This window comes from Schistocerca serialis, chromosome 2 (genome assembly GCF_023864345.2).
Source record: "Schistocerca serialis cubense isolate TAMUIC-IGC-003099 chromosome 2, iqSchSeri2.2, whole genome shotgun sequence".
NCBI lineage: Eukaryota > Metazoa > Arthropoda > Insecta > Orthoptera > Acrididae > Schistocerca > Schistocerca serialis.
The window spans coordinates 648,477,910-648,500,687 of record NC_064639.1 but is presented as its reverse complement, the minus strand read 5'-3'; the positions used below and the strand labels follow the sequence as shown (position 1 = coordinate 648,500,687).

The following is a 22,778-nucleotide window of genomic DNA, read 5'->3' as shown; positions in this document are numbered from 1 at the left end:
AATCAACTTTGCACTGAACACTATTGAAATTCTTTATATGATCCATCAACCTCACCAACCAAGAAGGCGCAACAAAAATGTTCTATTATTTCATAGTAATTTAACCGACCTATCAAACCACCCTCTTACGTTAGATAGTCCAAGGTGATACACTGACAAATTGGGCAACTTTATTCACGGTATGGTCATGGAAGGTCAGGGCTCGACAGGTTCTTTCTGCCTTCCTGTCACGTCTTCACTTTGAGCGATCTCACTGCTCAGTTCCCGAACAACTAACTGGCACAAGCGAACCACTGCACTGCCATGACTTACGTCTGTAGTGCAGGGTCACATGACCGAACAGAAAAATTGTTCAAATGGCTCTGAGCACTATGGGACTTAACATCTGTGGTCATCAGTCCCCTAGAACTTAGAACTACTTAAACCTAACTAACCTAAGGACATCACACACATCCGTGCCCGAGGCAGGATTCGAACCTGCGACCGTAGCAGTCGCGCGGTTCCGGACTGAGCGCCTTAACCGCGAGACCACCGCGGCCGGCACCGAACAGAAATAATTCTGCATCATCGAGGGCGCTCGAAAATTACCAGTGTGCTCTTTTAACGGGGTAAAAAATATTTTGTCTGATGAGTTTACATATTATCGTTACACTTATTTCTGTTCTTATGTCAACGGTTTATTCAAAACTAAAAACCTTGTCATGGCGCAAGAAGATTTTATGAAAAAGAGTCATATCTACAGCTTCGAACGACAGACATTATTATTCAACTGCAGTACTTACCCCTTAGTGGCGAAATTAGTCCACATGCGGGTCATACGCGCTATTGCTTTTCCTTCCACCGTTTCCGGTCCTTTAGGTATGTCTTTAAACATTTCTCCGGAGAATAAATAGGGGATGTCATCGCCATGAGAGGCCCCTATAAATATAACCGATTATCACTGCAGGGTATGTTACACTGTATGTTACATATTTTCTTAAAAAATTAAATGTGGTTCCTCCTGATTTGATACTATATCCTTATACCTTTTTTTTTAATAAGCTATCAAAAAGTTTCCATATGAGGGCGTTGCTGCATTCCATATGCAACGTAGCGCAATCCAATGTCGGTATATAAGCACTGAAATGCATGCAGCGGATTAATTTGGCATTCATGTCTTTGGCACGTGCGTGTGGTAAATGAGGAAGCATGAACTATGGTGACGCTATAAGCAGATGTGTCGGAACGGAACCAACGTGCTGCTATTCTTTTCTTGGTTGCCGAATGACAAACACCGATAGACATTCATTGGAGAATGAAGAATGGGGGCTTCATGCCTGTCGAAAACCACCATTATGGTTCTGTGCTGGACGCGATTCGACAAAAGATGTTGGTCGATCTGGGAAGCCGGCCCCATTCTTTAAACTTGAGACGAGCCCCCCACCCCCTGACAGTCCTGATAATTCCCAATGTGATTATAACGTCCTGGATCCTTTAAAAAGGCCCTGAAGGATCGACGATTCTGTCGGAAAACTATGTGCAGCAGGTATATGGACTTCTTCAGGAAGACGGACATGTTTTACCGAACGCGTATCTTCAGGCTGCTGTGTCGGTAGCAGAATTGCCTCAGAAGCTCACGGAGATTTTTCCAGATCGGCATACCTCTTCTGCATGTACGTTCTTCGAATGGAAACTTTTAGATAGCCCCTTATATTTCGATTAAGAATTACGTACTCACCGGCAATATCTTCTTTGGTGAAGACTTTCTTTAACATGTTAAGATTCGTGACGACGTCAAACTGATAGAAATACACCGGTTGTGCCCCGGCGACTGCAGACTGCACTCGTGCTGCCACAAGGGCGGGGTATACGAAAACCAGGTCGCCGCGCAGCTGTAACAAGAGAAAAGTCCTCAGACTGAGATTGATCAACGGCCTACATAAGTACTATTTGCAGAATAATAGCTTCATTCTCTCATTATGGCTAAAAACGCAATTTACTGATACTACATTCACTACAATATATTTCGAAAAATGTGTTGAGTTTTTTTTATATAGGCTAAACCAAATAGAACAATGGCTAGCAAAAGGGTCGTGAAACATTACTGCGAAGTGCTGACAGTGGAAGTGTCGAATTCCTATGAGTCGCGTCCCACTCAATGAAACGGACATTGAAGTTTCTTAATTGAGGCACTATTTTATACGCTACGTAGCACACATAATATACACTTGGAAGAAGTATACAGATAAACGATTTTACTGAAACGTCTTTTTAGACGCTTTCGACATCGAGGTCTATAATTGTAGGACTATCCAGCAAAATTTGCATAAAAAATGAGTTAGTACTGGTTGCTGAACATACAGAATTTCATTTACATAAACAAATTAGCTTTAATCTACTTCTCACTTCTTTGCAGAGGAAAAGAGAAAGCACTCTTTATGCCAGTTGCACTACTTAGCTTCTACAAAGCACTATTATACCAATGATGAAGTGTGCACCGGAATTGTAGTGAAGGCCACGAACAACCGATGTGTAATGAAGTGGTATGTGTACTGAAGTACTGAGGCATGGTGAGGTGCATTATAAGCTATCTCAGTCCACAGATAATTTTGTAATGAACACCACAGATGGCAAGTAAGCTGAACAAGAATGGACATCCCCTTTGAAGAGAAATCACAGAAGGTAGACAGGCAAATGTAGGTACTAGAAAGTAATTGCAACAAATCTTTGCTAACTAAAGAAATTCTTCAACTGATCGACGAAAGCAGGTGCACACAAATATTCATGAAAATGAAGGAAAGCTGCAATATAAGTCTCTTAGGAACGAAATTAATTGGCTACTGCAAAAGTGCGAAAAATTCGAAAGGTATATGGGCGTGGAAAGGATAAAATCAGCAAATAAAAGTAAAATCAGACTTAGATGAATTTTAATGGCCAGTTCGTCATCATTAAGAGATATTAAGAATCTAGGTTTTGAAGCAGAGGAGATACAGGATAGATGGAAAGAGTACATTGGAGGCTTTTACGACGGGGAGAAACTATCAGATTACACAAGTGGAGATCGATAAGGAAGTCGTAGATGATACATTATTAGCATTTAAAACTAACTTGCCCACAAATAAGGTAGAAGGAAGAAGCAAATCTTGTTGAATGTACTTTGGAGGGTTATTCTTTCAAGCAAAGCTTGTGCTTAATGTAGGTGACCTTCACCATCCCACCGTTTGCGTCTCCCTTCCACCTATGTTTTCCGTCCCGTACGACGGTTAGGTGTTTACCGTTTCTACCTCGAGACGTGATTTGAAGCTGAATCTCAGTTGGCAGCTGAACATCTTTACAAACAGGTATAAGTGGGGGTGCTGCCTTGGCCAATTGCCTTTTTATCTGTTAACGGCTTACCACAATTGTTTTGACTACGGTATCTGCGTGTAATCTGATGACTTAAGATTTTCACTCGTTTTGCTTAAAAGTTGCTTCTCTGTTCATGAGGCTACCATTGTATGCCTTGCCTTGGGGCGTGTACCCAGAGGTTGCTTAGAGAAAGGGCAGCGTATCGGGCGATGCCCTAAGTAATTTTAGGGCCGTTCGCCCCATTGTTCTTCCTTCCTTGTAGGTAAAACTGAATTATTTGTTATCTTTTGGTTACACACATTCTATAGGTGTTTATTGGCTGCCTGTTTTGAAGACTGTTTTCCTATCACGCTATAGTTGTTATAACACACTGTTTGTGGCATTCTTCAGTTTTGTATCTAATCCCTTAAGAATCTTTGAAGAGATAGTTTTATCAATTATCTAATTGTTCTGCAATTGTTTTACCTGAGGAGTGTTTACAAAAGTCTTGATACCAATGGTGTTGAATCGTTATTTTTCCCGGGCTTTCCACTCCCAGGCAACCTTATGCCAGTAGTGCGTACCATGTGGCAAATCGGAAAGGAGGGAACTCAAGCATTCCAGATGAGGTGCTATGAAAGGATGGCGAGAAATGATTGAACTCTTAAGATAAGACGTGAGGAGATTCTACGCAAAAAAGTGACAAAAAGGAAATGGAAATAGACGAATAAACGGAAGGGATTGGATGGCAGGACAATTGTAAGGACACCCCAAATAAAGAAGTTGAAGCAAGAGATAAAATTGTGGCGGTCCGAAATAAAACAAGAAGAAAACTGATGGCCCAATACTATGGATTCAATACATGCCCGTGTTAGTACTCCACGTAATACATAACTGCTTCAGTCTTTAAACTGTCAATAGAAACCCACAATCAACTACCCTGCAATTCTTGATGTTACGAATACCAGTTGTTCGTAGTTTTGGGTGAGAGTAACGACGCAAATGAGATACGCTAGAAAACTTCCTATTGTTGACGAAAAGCGAAATATGTATGTAATTGTTTGTTGTTTCATTTTTTATGTTCTTCTTTAACTGTATCGCTTCGGACAGCGAAATCAAAGGCCTAATTTCGTCGCTGCTACACGCTGCACCTATATGAGACTACATAGGAGGGCGGCCATATCAGAACCAGTGACGTCACACTGATAATCCGGAGGAGCGTGAACTGTTCGGACCGTGCCGTACTTCACTTAATGTAATCACTAACAACATGTTTCGCTAAACCTGGCTGTGAATTTTGGCCTCTCTCTCACTCTGGTTATTTCTTCGGACTGTTTACGCGGAAGTTGATTAGTCTCTGAGGTGGACACGAACTTTCGTAGTATTATCCTTCCTTGTGTAAATATCAGATACTTTTCTTTTTTTTTTCAAAAAGGCAGATACACAGGTGGTCAGCAGAGGGAGACTAGGACGCTTTCAAAGCGGTCATGTAGAGTGAAATGATCTCGCCCTGGCTCACATCGCAGCAAACTTTACAAGCCGCTTGACGTCGGCCAGGCTTTCCCTGTGCAGTCAGAATTTGTAGCGACGTCTGTGGCTGTGCGTGGCTTTTGTCGGCCAAACAGTGATGTGCTGTGTGTGTAGTCACACCGATATTCCCGCCCGGCGCTGGAGTTTTGCCGTCTACTAGGCCACCTCTTAGGCAGAAAACGTGACTGTACGCTGACGGACTGTAGGCGGAGCGTCTGCCAATGTTGTTTGTTATTTAGTGATCGCGACTGTCACTATCGCCAGTGGAGAGGAGGGAGCTAGGTACTGCGTAGAGAGGCCTCGTCTGATATGAATGTGATGCTCTATTGCTTTGGTGCATGACGGTTTCGGACACGGATTTCCATCATCAGTTCATCCTACTCCGTACACCGAAAAACATCGGAGGTTTTACAGGCGTCGAGGAAAACAGTAAACTGTGGGTGGTAGCGTCTAAAATCTCTGATATTTGTTGGTGTGCAGGAGAAAAATAAACTTTAGAAGGAAGCCAGAAATCAAGTGTTACTTCGGTAATTGCGTGGTAAAACATAGATATTTCCTTTCAAGTAAAATGTCTCCCTTGTAGGGGAATATAGGTAATGGATGTAGTAGTACAGTCTGTGGACGCCTAGTTGACGACATATGGGAATTCGATCAGGTCGTGAGTCGTGCTATGTTAAGGCGACTGCTCGCTATAAGCGGGGGATCCGGTTTCTAATTCCTGTCCTGTACAATTTTTCATTGTCGTCGTTATATGTCTGACGACTGTCTACATTCACAATTGTGAATACATTTCATGCATTTAGACAGATCATCCGCTCTGTGTTGTCGTATCGAATCAGTGAGCTCATGCAGATAGGCAACCCGGTGAACAGATTTGCAAAGCTGTCTGCATTACGGCTTGTCGTAGCTGTGACTTGAATAATCTGGACGTATGTACACTACTGGCCATAAAGTTGCTGCACCAAGAAGAAATGCAGATGCATTGGACAAATATATTATACTAGAATTGACATGTGATTACATTTTCACGCAATTTCGGTGCATAGATCCAGAGAAATCAGTACCCAGAACAACCACCTCTGGCCGTAATAACGGCCTTGATACGCCTGGGCATTGAGTCAAACAGAGCTTGGATGGCGTGTACAGGTACAGCTGCCCATGCAGCTTCAACACGATACCACAGTTCATCAAGAGTAGTGACTGGCGTATTGTGACGAGCCAGTTGCTCGGCCACCATTGACCACACGTTTTCATTTGGTAAGTGATTTGGAGAATGTGCATCCAGAAAGGCACGAACAGGACCTGCAACATGCGGTCGTGCATTATCCTCCTGAAATGTAGGGTTTCGCAGGGATCGAATAAAGTGTAGAGCCACGGGTCGTAACACATCTTAAATGTAACGTCCACTGATCAAGGTGCCGTCAGTGCGAACAAGAGGTGACCGAGACGTGTAACCAATGGAACCCCATACCATCACTCCGGGTAACACCGCCAATATGGCGATGACGAATACAAGCTTCCAATGTGTGTTCAACGCGATGTCGCCAAACACGGATGCGACCAGGATGATGCTGTAAACAGAACCTGTATTCATAAAAAAAAATGAAGTTTTGCGATTCGTGCACCCAGGTTCGTCGTTGAGTACATAAAAAATGGCTCTGAGCACTATAGGACTTAATTGCTGTGGTCATCAGTCCCCTAGAACTTAGAACTACTTAAACCTAACTAACCTAAGGACATCACACATATCCATGCCCGAGGCAGTATTCGAACCTGCGACCGTAGCGGTCCCGCGGTTCCAGACTGTAGCGCCTAGAACCGCTCGGCCACTCCGGCCGGCGTCGTTGAGTACACAATCGCTGGCGCTCCTGTCTGTGATGCAGCGTCAAGTGTAACCGCAGCCATGGTCTCCGAGCTGATAGTCCATGCTGCTGCAAGCGTCGTCGAACTGTTCGTGCAGATGGTTGTTGTCCAGCAAACGTCCCTATCTGCTGACTCAGGAATCGAGACGTGGCTGCACGATCCGTTACAGCCATGCGGATAAGATGCCTGTCATCGCGACTGACAGTGAAAAGAGGCCGTGGGATCAAGCACAGCGTTCCGTATTACCCTCCTGAACCCAACGATTCTATATTCTGCTAACAGTCATTGGATCTGGGCCAACGCGAGCAGCAGTGCCGTGATACGATAAACAGCAATCGCGATAGGCTACAATCCGCCCTTTACCAAAGTCGGAAATGTGATGGTACGCATTTCTCCTCCTTAGACGAGGCATCGCAACAACGTTTCACCAGGCAACGCCGGTCAACTGCTGTTTGTGTATGAGAAATCGATTGGAAACTCTCCTCATGTTAGTACGTTGTAGGTGTCGCCACCGGCGACAACCTTATGTGAATGCTCTGAAAAGCTAATCATTTGCGTATCACAGCATCTTCTTCCTATTGGTTAAATTTCGCGTCTGTAGCACGTCATCTTCGTGGTGTAGCAATTTTAATGTTGCAGCAGTGCCGTGATACGATAAACAGCAATCGCGATAGGCTACAATCCGCCCTTTACCAAAGTCGGAAATGTGATGGTACGCATTTCTCCTCCTTAGACGAGGCATCGCAACAACGTTTCACCAGGCAACGCCGGTCAACTGCTGTTTGTGTATGAGAAATCGATTGGAAACTCTCCTCATGTTAGTACGTTGTAGGTGTCGCCACCGGCGACAACCTTATGGGAATGCTCTGAAAAGCTAATCATTTGCGTATCACAGCATCTTCTTCCTATCGGTTAAATTTCGCGTCTGTAGCACGTCATCTTCGTGGTGTAGCAATTTTAATGTTCATTAGTGTGTAAGGGGCGCTCGAAAAGTATAGTATTGACGGCGTTGTTGCGACGTGCATGTAACGTAGCGCGACTCCGATGCAGGCGTATGAGCACCGACATGGAAGCAAGGGATTAGTGATGCATTCATGTCTTCCCGACGTGACTGCGGTAATTGTGGATACGTCAACTTTGGCGACATTATTACCAAATGCGTCCCAAAGTGATCAATACGCTGTTACTCTTTTTATCTGCTGAAGGGAAAACATCGTTAGACATGCATCTCAAAATGAAGAATATGGGGTAGCATGTCTGCCGGAAGCCACCGTTGTTGAATGTTGCTCCAAGGGATGGTGCTGCTTCATGGTAACTAACATCACCTTATCGCAAATGTCGTAAAGCAGAAGTTAAGCCAACTGAAGTGAGAGACACTCGAGCACGTGCCCTAGAGTCCTGATTACCCCTCTTCCCACCATGAGATCATCAGCATTGATCCCCTAAAGAAGACGTTTGTAGGCTCGACGATTCGTGGATTCCTTTCGGACCGGGGAGTGCGCAGGCAGGTACGGACTTCTTCACGCAGCAGGACACGGTGTTTTACCAAACGGGAATCTTCCATCTGGTGCGTCGTGAAATGTTTGCCTCAATGCTCACAACAATTTGCCCTGACTGGCATACCAGTTCTGGACTGAAAGGCCTTCGAACAGAACTTATTTTACAACCCCTTAGTTAGTCGCATCAAAATCGGCGTACGTACTGAGCACCTGTACCCTGTAGTAGAAACCTTGAGAGAAGTCCTATCACCTGCTATTTTTCTATTTTCTGTATATCTAGTAATTTTTGCAAAATTGTCTTCTAAATGAAAACTTTATAACATACGAGCTGACAAACCCGGCACTAACTCGGTATTCTTTTTGTCAATTTCCTATTAGAGAATAAAACAAAAAATGCATTGCCTTTTTGGTGTAATGTCCAAAAAATTTCATTCACTTGTATACGTGAAAACACCTTCTACAATTATGAAACAGTCTTACAAAAAAATAAGTATAATACACACATGTATAGGTACAGTAACCCGGACATTTTCTGTACACCGGTCGTAGGTGCTTCACGGGTCTACATCGCGATTTTGTAAACGTCCCTATGGACACGCTTCTTTATAGCTCTAAAGATTGCTATCTTTTTCACCTGCAACTGTTTGCGCGTAACAGTAGATAGCTGTCAAGAACGCTGTCATCTGTCAGGGATTTCTTTACGTCGACTCGACAGCAGGTTGTCTCAGTAGTAAAGAATAATTGTAAATGCATGATGCATCAGTTTTCATGCATCTCAGTGTTTATGAAGACATACCTCATCAACCTCAAATAACAGATCTGTCTAGGTACAATCAGTGGCATATGTGGATACTGTCTGTAAAATATATTGCTAGTTGAGATTGTAGCGAAGAAGTCATAAATTTAAACGTCATGAATGACGTGGCAGTTTTTTAAGTAGTTCAGTGCTGATGTCGTCGTATCCCGAGATCTGTGTGTCCTACAACGGTATAATTATGTAGGTACATTCAGCGGCGTATGGGAATACTGTCTGTAAAATGTGTTGTGAATAGAGTTCGTAGCAACGAAGTAACAGATTTAACCGACATGCAGAATGCGGTATTTTTGCATACGTCTCACTGTTTATGACGTCATATCTTCTGAAACATGCTTGGCATTATGACATACTTTAATATGTGCATTTTGTGGAATATGTGAATAGCGTCTTCTACGTTTATTGCGAGTAGAGTTAGTAGCACAGAAGTAATAAATTTAAACGTCATGCATATTGCGGCTGTTTTCACATATCTCGTTGTACACGTCATACTTCTTGAGCTATAATACGTTGGTGGTTCTTGTCCCCATAGCAATTCTTGACTGACACAAATGGCTGTGTATACCAAAACTGGTTGAAATCGGTCCAGTCGTTTAGTTTTACATTTGTACATACCTACATACACAGGTACATACACTGACGCAAAACATTATGACCACTGCCACCGCGACGTTGGGTGGCGCCTGGTGACATTGCGGGCATGTGACGCGGTAACAGAAGAATGTAAGCGGAACAGACACGGACAGCGAAGATATGGGCTGAAAATGGGAAAAATCCATTGAGATAAGCTTCATTGACAACGGGCAGATTATTATTACGCAGAGCCTCTAAACGATTATCTCTAAACAAGCGAAGCTGGTGAAATCTTCAACTGCTACTGTCATGAGCATCTACGAAAAGAGTTGAAAGGACAGTGAAACCACCACTAGGCTCTCAATGGTGGGATGTTCAGCACTCTTCACGGAATGTGGGGTTCGGAGGCTTGCCTGCTCTGTAAAGTGGGTTAGGTGCTCATCTGTGGCATCTCTGCCGAACAAGCACAACGCTTGTGCACGCACAAGTGTTTCGGAGCACACTTTTCATCTTACTTTGTTGAACGTGGAATTCCGCTGAAGACTACCCTTACGGGTTCCTATGTTGACCCAACGACATTATCAGTTACGACTGCAGCGGGCACGGAGCCATCGGGATTCGACGGTTGATCAGTTTAAACGCTTCGACTATCCGGGATAATCAAATTTTCTACACTAGATTGATCGTCGTCTCCACAAACGCCGCCATCGAAGTGAGCAATGGCTCGAAACGAGTAGCGCGGCAATGAACGCAGCTGGTGGGAGCAGTATTATGGTGTGGGAGACATTCTTCCGGGCTTGCGTGGTATCTATGATGTTAATCGAAGTCACGCTGACAGCTGCGGACCATCTGCGACCTTTGATTTTGATGTGTTCCCCGACAGCCATGTCATCTTTCGGCAGTGTAATTGTCCGTGCCTCGGAGCCATAACCGTGATACAGTGGTTTTAGTGGCATTAGGGTGAACTCACATTGATGTCTAGGCTACAGAATTCACCTGATGTAAATGCTATGGAGTCGTTATCGAGTGCCATTACTGGGTAGGTAAATGACACACTGTGATGCACGTGTTATCCGTACCGCAGCAGTACTGTGTCTACAGCAAACCCAGAACATGTATTCACTCCTAAAAATGCGTTATTCTTATTGCGAAAGCTGTTAGCGTAGGACGATATGTGTAACTTCCTTTCAGAAGATCCCTCGTAAACACAAAAGTAAGATATTGAAAGAACTGTACATTCTAAATGTAAGAAAGTCTTCAGATGAGAAGGCGGTGAGCGGAAGTAAAGAACAAATAATAAAATGAACATAATTGATGACGAGTATCCATTAGTTATGAAGCATGGAAATGGGAGTGCCATTTTTTCACAAAGTGCCTTTTTCGGTGTTGTTGTGTTCTCGGTACTTGTTGCTTGTTCCTTGACTTCATCAGGTGACAAATCAAGTAGAAAGTCTTTCAAACATGCTTTAGTAGATGGATTATGGTCTTTGGGCCGAAATATAGTTTCCTCTGATGTTCAAGAATTAAAAAAAAAGTGATTTTCGTTCATTTTAGTTCTACCAGCTAAAACCTAATGTTGTATTTCTGTTCTAATGTTGTATCTCTGTACTTGTGTTGTCACCTATGTAACGTAGTGCCTCAACAGTAATGGCAAGTTCAACAAAAACTTTCATTCTGCTTTTTTCTGAAAAACTGCTGACATTTTTCAGAGTATGTCTGTGTGCAAGATATAAGCTGATTATTACAAAGAATAAAACAGCAACCAGTCATGTTAACAATGCCATTTATTTACACAACCATCGCCGTTAACAGTTTCGAAATGACAGTTTGTCCTTAGGCGGCAGTTCACATTTACATTACAATCGTTGTTGTTTGTGTTAGTCGTTGGAAAAAAAACTGGCAGCTAATATGAACAACAAGAATTATAATGAAGGTAAACATATTTGTTTAAAACTGGTAACGGCAATAATTGTGTAAATACGAGTACATAACATGACTGTTGTTATCTTCTTTGGAAGACTCAGCTTGCAAAAACTTCGTTATTGGCGCTTAGACCCAGTCCGTTTCCTGGTGTGAGACTTAGAACGTTCTTAAAGAAGTGTATATTTTCTAATTTGTTTCGTTATTTTTTTCTCTGATGCAGCGTGCAGCCTAGTTCTGTGGCGTAAATATTCTCAATATTTTGGGTACAAATCAGCCATGTACAAACAGAGAGAAACTGTTTTTACATTCTCCTGATTGTTGACAAATATGGCATTTAAGACGTTTTCGCTTCCACTCTTTCATTGCATTAGGCTATAATGGAACACTAGACTTGTGTGTTATTTCATTCAAAAACATTTTGTTACAAATTTTCCCAAAATTTCACCGAAAAATATTGAGTGTGTTTGGCTGTAATAAAATAATACTTACATTTATATAGTATGTTTAAGGAAACTACAGAAGAAATTAACGATATTAATTAGCTTGTCACTTACATCAGCATACATTTCTACGGTTGAATCTTCCAGGGGCTGGTTTTCAAAGTAGAACCTCTTGATGTCTCGAGCAATGGTGATGCGTTCCTCCCTCTTGACTGGGATGCTAGCAGGCAGCAGCCTCTGGAAGTTTGTGTTGAGCTCCCGCATAGCTCCCTTGTTCTCCGTCAGTTCTGGTGAAAGAAATAAAAAATTCTCTTGCACTGGACCTTACAAATGACAAGAATGAAGTAATCTTTCGCAGGGGGAGAGAGGAAATGTATTTGGGAATGGTTCGGAGAGGTGGGAAGATTACAGCTGGATTACATCGTTGACAGATAGAGGTTCCGGAACCATATATATAATAGTAAAGTATGTCTCGGAGCATAATTTGGTAAAAAGAACAGTCAGGTAAGTTGGATTACAACCATAGGTACAAGAAAAGTAATTGCGAAGAACTACTTCAACATGTCGACAAAAGAAGGAAAGAGGGAAATGTAGAAAAAGAGCATACGATTGAAATAAATAGGATGTGCAGGATATCCAAGATGAAGTAGCTGCGGAAAAATGTGATGAAACCGAAAAAAGAAACGATCGTCGGAAGAACTAACTTAGAATATGGAAATGTCAAAACAATCGTTAGTGAAATTAAAGTAACGTTGAAAATGGCTCTAAGCACTATGGGACTTAACATCTGAGGTCATCAGTCCCCTAGACCTAACTAACCTAAGGACATCACACACATCCATACCCGAGGCAGGGTTCGAACTTGCGGACCATAGCCGCCGTGTGGCTCCGGACTGAAGCGCCTAGAACTGCTCGGCCACTGCGGCCGGCCTGAAGTAAGGACGGAAACATTGTGAGTGAAACGGGAATTCCACTACTAAACGCAAAGGTGAGAGTAGAAAAGTTGGAAGAGTACACTGAGCAACAGGGAGCATTTGTTTGGTTGCGTGACTGGAGAAGAAATGGGAGTCGCAAAGGAAGACATGAGTTGGGGGGACCCAATATTGGAACATAACAGAGCTTTAACTGATTTGCAAACTGGTAATGTAGAAGGGTTATATATATATTTCCATTCGAATTTGTAATATCAAGGGGGATAAGTGGCAAGCAAACGACTGTTTAAACTGATTTACGGAATTTATGAATATGTTGCCATATCATAGAATTTCGGAAAAGTATCGTGTATACTGTGCTGGTGTATGCTATCGCCAGTACACCGGTCGGAAAAGATAGAGCGCGAAGATTGATAGTACGCGCTCGATCAAAAGCCGGCACGGTAGCTCAGCGTGTTCGGTCAGAGGGTTAGCACCCCTCTGTAATAAAAAAAAAACTGAGTTAACCGATCAAAGACGAAATTAAACGGACGTCTTACGACGTCCGCCTCGAGCACATACAACGAACGGCAACGAATAAAATGAGAATTTTAAAAAAAATCAAGTGCGCCAAGAACGAGAGAAGCCACAGTCGGACTCGGAAGCAAAATGCCACCAACGTCCTCTCGACCACAAGTATTTAGATCGCCGCAGCTGACCGGAGGGCCTCAGTCACTCATTAACTCTGTCACTAGGTCAGTGACTCGACTCACTATTCCACTTGACGTCTGTCAGTGCATATCACAGATCGTGACAGTGCATAGCGGCCAGATCGAGACTAGCAGGAAGAGTAAAGAGTGTATTAGCAAGAGTATCGATATTGTCTACAAGAGAAGTACACTCCAGGAAATGGAAAAAAGAACACATTGACACCGGTGTGTCAGACCCACCATACTTGCTCCGGACACTGCGAGAGGGCTGTACAAGCAATGATCACACGCACGGCACAGCGGACACACCAGGAACCGCGGTGTTGGCCGTCGAATGGCGCTAGCTGCGCAGCATTTGTGCACCGCCGCCGTCAGTGTCAGCCAGTTTGCCGTGGCATACGGAGCTCCATCGCAGTCTTTAACACTGGTAGCATGCCGCGACAGCGTGGACGTGAACCGTATGTGCAGTTGACGGACTTTGAGCGAGGGCGTATAGTGGGCATGCGGGAGGCCGGGTGGGCGTACCGCCGAATTGCTCAACACGTGGGGCGTGAGGTCTCCACAGTACATCTATGTTGTCGCCAGTGGTCGGCGGAAGGTGCACGTGCCTGTCGACCTGGGACCGGACCGCAGCGACGCACGGATGCACGCCAAGACCGTAGGGACACTGTTGCTCCTGGGGTATCGGCGAGGACCATTCGCAACCGTCTCCATGAAGCTGGGCTACGGTCCCGCACACCGTTAGGCCGTCTTCCGCTCACGCCCCAACATCGTGCAGCCCGCCTCCAGTGGTGTCGCGACAGGCGTGAATGGAGGGATGAATGGAGACGTGTCGTCTTCAGCGATGAGAGTCGCTTCTGCCTTGGTGCCAATGACGGTCGTATGCGTGTTTGGCGCCGTGCAGGTGAGCGCCACAATCAGGACTGCATACGACCGAGGCACACAGGGCCAACACCCGGCGTCATGGTGTGGGGAGCGATCTCCTACACTGGCCGTACACCACTGGTGATCGTCGAGGGGACACTGAATAGTGCACGGTACATCCAAACCGTCATCGAACCCATCGTTCTACCATTCCTAGACCGGCAAGGGAACTTGCTGTTCCAACAGGACAATGCACGTCCGCATGTATCCCGTGCCACCCAACGTGCTCTAGAAGGTGTAAGTCAACTACCCAGGCCAGCAAGATCTCCGGATCTGTCCTCCATTGAGCATGTTTGGGACTGGATGAAGCGTCGTCTCACGCGGTCTGCACGTCCAGCACGAACGCTGGTCCAACTGAGGCGCCAGGTGGAAATGGCATGGCAAGCCGTTCCACAGGACTACATCCAGCATCTCTACGATCGTCTCCATGGGAGAATAGCAGCCTGCATTGTTGCGAAAGGTGGATATACACTGTACTAGTGCCGACATTGTGCATGCTCTGTTTCCTGTGTCTATGTGCCTGTGGTTCTGTCAGTGTGATCATGTGATGTATCTGACCCCAGGAATGTGTCAATAAAGTTTCCCCTTCCTGGGACAATGAATTCACGGTGTTCTTATTTCAATTTCCAGGAGTGTATTATGGAGGCGCTTGTACCACAACACATGGACTATTCAAGTTAAGTAGCTTCTTGTTAATGTAAATAAAGAGCCCTGTTAATCCAAGTGTGCATGTGTGTTGAACACCGGCCACCCATATCATTTCCTTTTCTTCCTTTGGTACAAGACTCTACAGTAGCGACGTGGACACTACAGTGGCGACGAGCATGCTACGAAGGCGACAAGGATAGTTCAGTAGCGATCGAAGTTAATCAACCTGGTAGAAGATTTTACTTGCTTCTCTTGTGTTTCAGCTTGAAGGAGTGATCGTGTTCCTCTTTGCTTATTTGTTGTTGTTCTCTTGAATGTATTCCAGGATGGGAGCCACGAAAATACACTACTGGCCATTAAAATTTCTACACCACGAAGATGACGTGCTACAGAAGCGAAATTTCTCCGACAGGAAGAAGATGTTGTGATATGCATATGATTAGCTTTTCACAAGATTGGCGCCGGTGGCGACACCTACAACGTGCTGACATGAGGAAAGTTTCCAACCGATTTCTCATACACAAACAGCAGTTGACTGGCGTTGACTGGTGAAACGTTTTTGTGATGCCTCGTGTAAGGTGGAGAAATGCGTACCATCACGTTTCCGACTTTAGTAAAGGTCGGATTGTAGCCAATCGCGATTGCGGTTTAACGTATCGCGACATTGCTCCTCCCGTTGGCCGAGGTCCAATGACTGTTAGCAGAATATGGAATCGGTGGGTTCAGTAGGGTAATACGGAACGCCGTGCTGGATCCCAACGGCCTCGTATGACTAGCAGTCGAGATGACAGGAATCTTATCCGCACGGCTGTAACGGATTGTGCAGCCACGTCTCGATCCCTGAGTCAACAGATGGGCACGTTTGAAAGACAATAACCATCTGCACGAACAGTTCGAAGACGTTTGCAGCAGTACGGACTATCAGCTAGAAGACCATGGCTGCTACTACCCTTGATGCTGCATCACAGACAGGAGCGCCTGCGATGGTGTAATCAACGACGAACCTGGGTGCACGAATCGCAAAACGTCATTTTTTCGGATGAATGCAGGTTCTGTTAGCATCATGATGGTCGCATCCGTGTTTGGCGACATCGCGGTGAACGCACGTTGGAAGCGTGTATTCGTCATCGCCATATTGGCGTATCACCCAGCATGATGGTATGGGATGCCATTGGTTACCCGTCTAGGGCATCTCTTTCTCGCATTGACGGCACTTTGAACAGTGGACTTTACATTTGAGATGTGTTATGACCCGTGGCTCTACCCTTCATTCGATCCCTGCGAAACCCTACCTTTCAGCAGGATAATGCACGACCGTATGTTGCTGGTCCTGTAGGGCCTTTCTGGATATAAAAAATGTTTGACTGTTGGCCTGGGCAGCACATTCTCCAGATCTCTCACCAATTGAAAACGTCTGGTCAATGGTGACTGAGCAACTGCCTCGTGACAACACGCCAGTCACTACTCTTGATGAACTGTGGTATCGTATTGAAGCTGCATGGGCAGCTGTACCTGTACACGCCATCCAAGCTCTGCTTGACTCAATGCCCAGGCATATCAAGGCCGTTATTACTGCCAGAGGTGGTTGTTCTGGAAACGGTTTTCTCAGGATCAATGCACCCAAATGGCGCGAAAATGTAATCACATGTTAGTTCTCGTATAGTATATTTGCCCAATGAATACCCGTTTATCATCTGCATTTTTCTTGGTGTAGCAATTTTAATTGCCAGTAGTGTAATTAAATTTCTCTTTTAGAGGTTTTGCTTGCTTTTTGCTACAAAGTATTTGTGTAAACCATGAATTCCCCGCCCCCTCCACCCACTGCCTCCGCGCCACTTCCGCAGACGACCAATGTGATGGATCTAACACAAGTTTTTCATTTTCAGATTCAACAAATTTCTACCCTACTGACGACTGTACAACGTCTTTTGGCTGCACAAGCTGCGTCGAAAGCACAACCGACCAACCAACCAATCAAGTGCCGCCGACCGACATACCAATATTCTGGCAGTTTAACGACACAGTGGAGGAATAGCTTGAATACCTGTCTCAGTTCCAAGCACATTGTTAAGTTCAACCTGTTAAAGGTACTGTAAATTTAAAATACTTCCTTTATATTGCGGAGTCCCCAGTATTCAGGTTAATACTAAAACTTTTGCCACCCGCATCTCCCGACGAACTAAGCTGTGACAAAGCAACCGCTGCATTAACTCAGTACTATGACCAGCAAGCTCAAGTAGTTGCAGCTAGATGTCAGTTCTCTCGTTTGCAAGAAAAGCTGGTACACAAAACTAATGGGCAAGTCTTGGAAGTGAAAACTGAAGTGTAGTTGTGGCAACTTTTACAGTGATCCCATGTTACGAGATGCAATAACATTCAGTGCTCCAGATGGTAGAATACGGGAAGACATCTTAAAGTACTCTGATCCATCACATTCGCAAGTATTGCAAATCTTAGAGCAATATGATTAACGTGTCATAGCGGCCGATCAGTTTGACCAGGCCCCGATTTGTCGGGCCGAGTCGCCCATTGTTCGTGATCACGCCAAGCAGCCAGAACGAATGGGTACACAGCCACGCGGACAGCTAAATCAACATGTAAACACTCCTGTGAATTTAGTGAAGTCTTGCCATAGATGTTTTGCTCGCCATAAAAGGCAAGGTTGCACACCACGTAATGCAACGCCATGTCAAAGAAGTTTGTTTGCAACGGCACGAAAACGCCAATTTTACACGCTCCCAGAGAAACCAGGTTCGTGCACATGCAGTGAACGGTATGTATTCAAAATCTAAAACATGTTCTGACAAAAGTAATATTAAGGTTGTGCCTCTTTCGCGCCTTAGTGCTGTGCAATGACATTCAAACAAACTACTTGTATTTGTCTCTTTACAAAATTCTTGCCGAGTCATGTGAATTTCAGTTAGGCGCAGGTGCCTCAGTAACTTTGTTTCATCGTTCCACTTGCGTACAGGCTCACCACGCCTTTCTAAATCCAGCAAGCACCTGACTGTTTACAACGGACAGAAAATTCCAGTCCCTGGACAACGTAAATGATCTGCCACTTACAAATTTCTTACTAGGACTATGAATTTTACAGTGAGAACATATTTGATTTAGATGCCTTTGACTTGTTTGGAGCCAGCTGAAGTGTCCGAGCGGTTCTAGGAGCTACAGTCTGGAACTGCGCTACCGCTACGGTCGCAGGTTTGAATACTGCCTCGGGCATGGGTGTGTGTGATGTCTTTAGGTTAGTTAGGTTTAAGTAGTTGCAAGTTCTAGGGGACTGATGACCTCAGAAGTTATGTCCATTAGTGCTCACAACCATTTACACCATTGGAACTTGTTTGAATTTAGCATTCAAGGCAATGAACTTTCAGTGTCAGTGTCACCAAACGACAGCGTAGCTAGCTTGCTTAAAGAATTTCCTGATCTATTTTCAGAAGGAAAAGCTAATAACTTTGTAGCACATTTTACATTGCAAGACAATGCACAACCTAATCTTTTCCGCGTCCACCCTGTTGTAATTGCTTTAAGAAACAAAGTAGCCAGTGAATTGAAAGACTTGCATGATAACGATGTAATTGCTCCCAGTTAAGCTAGTCAATGGGCAAGTGGTCTCATTTTGTTGCCTAAACTCAGTCACATTCGCATTTGTGTTGACTTAAAGCCTTCAGTCAACCCAAAGACAGTAGTTGAAACTTATCCGATACCTCGCCCTGAGGAACTCATGGACAGGCTTGGTGCAAGATGATACTTTTGTAATGCATTGCGTTATGCCTAACTGCAAATTCCATTGGATGAAGAATCACAGCCGGCCGGTGTGGCCGAGCGGCTCTAGGCGTTACAGTCTGGAACCGCACGACCGCTACGGTGGCAGGTTCGAATCCTGCCTCGGGCATGGATGTTTTGCAAGTCGACGCTTCTTCCTACGGAATCGGGGCTGTGCTTTTGCACAGACTTGGTGCACAAGACAGACCTATTGCTTTTGCCTCAAAGTTGTTAATTCAAATTCTGTGCAATTACTCTCAAATTGCAGAAGAGGCTCTCGTTATTGTGTATGATGTGACCAAATTCCATCACTGTTTGTGTGGTCGCAAGTTCTATTTAGTGACGGATCACGAGTCTTGGCAGGTCTTATTTCATTCGTCGACGCCGGTTCCTACACGCACTGCCCAAAAACTGTAACGTTGGGCATTGTTGCTTTCGCAGTATCAGTATGAAATTGTGTACAGACCTACGGGAAAGCAAGGCAATGCACATGCCCTATCTCGCCTTCGGACTGGCCCAGACTCTGATTCTAGTGGACAATCGCATTCGCTTATTCAGGGAGTGTTGCATAAGAATGTGTTGCGACTGACCCACTAAGGACATTGGAGACTTGTTCGCACTAAATAGTTAGCATGACGGCACTGTACCTGGCAGGGCATTTCGATGAAAACAACCGCTCGAGCATTTCCCATTTCGTGCCGCTGCTCGACGGCTGGGAAAGGCCCACGCTGCGATACGGCTGTGGCCGTCTGATGCACCATGTGGCCGGTTGTCCTCCACCTCTCGGTTATCTGTTGGACAGTCGAGCACTGCCGGGCGCTCGAGCGTACTCACAATCTCGGCCGGTGACAGTACAGCCGCCGCCGCGCTCTACAGTGCCGAATCGCATTAGAAACCGTGTGTAAACGCAGCTGACGACCTGGCTTTGAGCAGCGCAGACAGCGTTATGGACAAATCAAGTATAGGTCGTAAACTTTCCATTCATGAATCGAAGAGAAGCATTATGGAGAGAATTAGGAGCGGCTCATTATTCCTGAAGAAGAAAGACATGTCGGAAGAGGAGGCGAAAAGTGAATCTAGGAAATCGTTTGCACTTGTAGTGTATCCTGTCACGCAGGCTTCTGCTGGTTTCGTGCAATGTACCACATGTGATACCATACTTTCGTACCAGTCAAGCACAACAGGTATGATTCGGCACTGCAAAAGTAAATGCGGAGCAGATGTCTACCGGCCACTTGCAGTTCCAAGTAGCACATAGAAAGTTGTTGTTGATAGGTTGGTCGATATGAGTGGAATAGATTTGCTACCGTTAAATACTTGTGGTAAGATTGGCTTCAAGAATTATTCATCAATGTTGGCGCCGCTTACGGCAAAGTCAGTATAGAAGATGTTCTTCCGCACCCTACCACTGTATCGCGGCATATTAAAGAAAAGGCAGACAAAATAGGGTGACAATTGTGCTCAAGCTAATATGTGCATTAAAGAAAAAAATGTGCGCTTTAGACTCTGATCTGTGGTCTGTTAACTACAAGAAGAGAAATTTTTTGACTGACGTCGCATTATGTGAATGATGAGTGGCAGCTAGAAACGCTTGTTTTGATAACAACCGAGTTTCTGGACGTACCTAAGACAGGAGAGAACATACGGCACGAAATCGAACAGCGAATGCTTGCGTTAGGAATTAACAAGAATGATCTTACGAAATGTTACTTTATCACCGACCAAGTAGCTGATATGAAGAAGGCACTTGAATCTTATGACCGTTTGCCTTGCTTTGATCACTGCTTGATGACTGCGTTTCGTCACACATTTCAAGAGACGTTTTTAGAAGACGAAGCTCCTGAAATCCTGTCGTGTCTACTATCAGCAAGAGCTATAGTAGGCTATTTGAAGAGATCGGGTCACTCGGGGCGTCTGCGGCATTCTTTTTAAGCAAGAAGCTGTAACTCGGTGGAACAGTATACTGTTAATGCTCAATTCCGTCATAAGTCAAATCGACGACATTCGAAATCTACTAGAATCCCGGGGGCCATCGACGCTCTTAGAAGCCTTCCACGACGGGTGCGTACGAGACGTTGTCGCTTTTCTAACCCCATTTAAAGAAGCGAGTTTGGATTTGGAAACTGCAAAGATAACAACGCTGGAACGTGTGCTGCCGTGACACAAGAGTCTGTTACACCATTGTGAACCAATAGTGACAACGAGGCAAGAACACTTTCTATAGGTTACGATCCTTTATACAACGGTTGAATTATCAGAGTGCAGTTATGTATATGGGTTTTCCTTTTCAGCTCATGGCGAAAATAAAAAGAAGAGCAGCATACTTCATCACAGAGAAGTGCAAAATGGAGGCTATCCATTACGTTGCCACGGTTCTATGGCTATCACGGCGTGATTTGAAGAACTAACAGAAGACGGAAAGCAAGCAGCGCATGCTGAAGTTCGATGATTGTACTCGGAACTGCCCGTAAATGGTAAGGTTCATTCAATGAAACCAATTAGTAAACGAATTTTTGTTAGTCCAATCTGCCATCTTTCGTTAGATCAACATTTATTACGTCTACAATGTGATATTTGGGAAAGGTTTCGCAGCTTAAACACTCCACAATGCGTTTTGATGTAATTTGTGCGATATATATAAAATGTCACCGTAAATATAGTCGTTTACTAACCAGTAATTCTAACTACTGTGTATACATATTTGAAGGTGACAGGAATATCTTACGGATGTTTTAATTCATGTTTAGAGTCCATACAAGCAAACAGTGACCAAGTTCTTCCCATGAAAAAGTCCAGGATGGACTGGAATTCGGATGAGGACGACGAAGATGGACACACAGTTACTACCAATGAACTTGATAGGTACCTTTCGCTCTCCAAATCCGACTGTAGCTGTGCCTAAGGACAAATTTTGCAGTGGTGGAAAACGCACGCGGGGTTATTTCCAAGGCTGTCGGTAGTAGCCAGAAGAGTTCTCTGTATTCCTGCCACTAGTGCTGCCAGCGAGAGAAATTTTAGCCAGGCCGGTCACCTGCTGTCCTGTAAAAGATCTTGCCTAGAATCAGACAAGGTGGATGATCCCTTATTGATCCATCACAATTACGTAAGTATTCACAACATACCACGTAATAACAAGGAAGGAAACATTCCTCAAACTCTATAAATGTATGATTCCACTTTCATTGACTTCACAGGAAGAAGTTCAAACCGCAAACTATAGTAATAGCTGCAGGAACACAAATGACGCCTGTGTATCAGGGAGCACCAATGACGAAAAACGAATTGTATAGGCATGATTCACATGTAACGTTATTTACAGGTCATGATTTGTTCAGAAATTAGCGTTTGTGAAACAAAATTTCGTGATTATTGCTTTTAACTCCGTCATTCCTTCCCGATCCTGCATTCAATTTTAGTACAACGTATACGTGGCGATCGGCTGCCCACAGCCGGCAGAAGAGGACGCTCGGCCGCATACTCCCGAGAGCCAGAGGAGCGAGCGGGACTCGCCGGTCAAAATCGAAGATAATGCAGACCTCTAGCATGGACGCCCACATTGAACAGATGACGTCACAGTGGCGCGCATGCGCGGGAAACCAATCAGCTTGGCCACAGACGTTTTCATCTTGGCCTAAGACTCAATTGCCATGGCAACGAGTGCCTAAAGACTTTACGGGACCATTTTGGAACACTCATTGGCTAATAGTGGTAGACTGTTTTAGCAAGTTCCCATTTGCATTGCCTAAGAACTCCGCCACATTACGTAGCACTATTCAAACGCTGTCTTCCATAATTTGCATAGAAGGTTTGCCGGAAGTACTTTTGTCGGACAACATGCCACGTTTTACTTTACGTGGTTTTGAACAGTT

The 22,778-nt window shown here is 44.5% G+C and overlaps 1 protein-coding gene across 1 annotated transcript in view; it reads right to left on the bottom strand.

The window, feature by feature from the left end:
- The window catches only part of LOC126456306 (juvenile hormone esterase-like), an 87,465-nt gene that overhangs the window by 2,012 nt on the left and 62,675 nt on the right, over positions 1-22,778 (bottom strand). Inside the window, exons 6-9 of the mRNA XM_050092057.1 lie at positions 19,557-19,779; positions 12,063-12,235; positions 1,718-1,871; positions 783-918 (exon numbers count right to left, since the gene is read on the bottom strand). Coding sequence (XP_049948014.1) covers positions 783-918; positions 1,718-1,871; positions 12,063-12,235; positions 19,557-19,779 — 686 coding nt within the window. The remainder of the gene's footprint in view (positions 1-782; positions 919-1,717; positions 1,872-12,062; positions 12,236-19,556; positions 19,780-22,778) is intronic.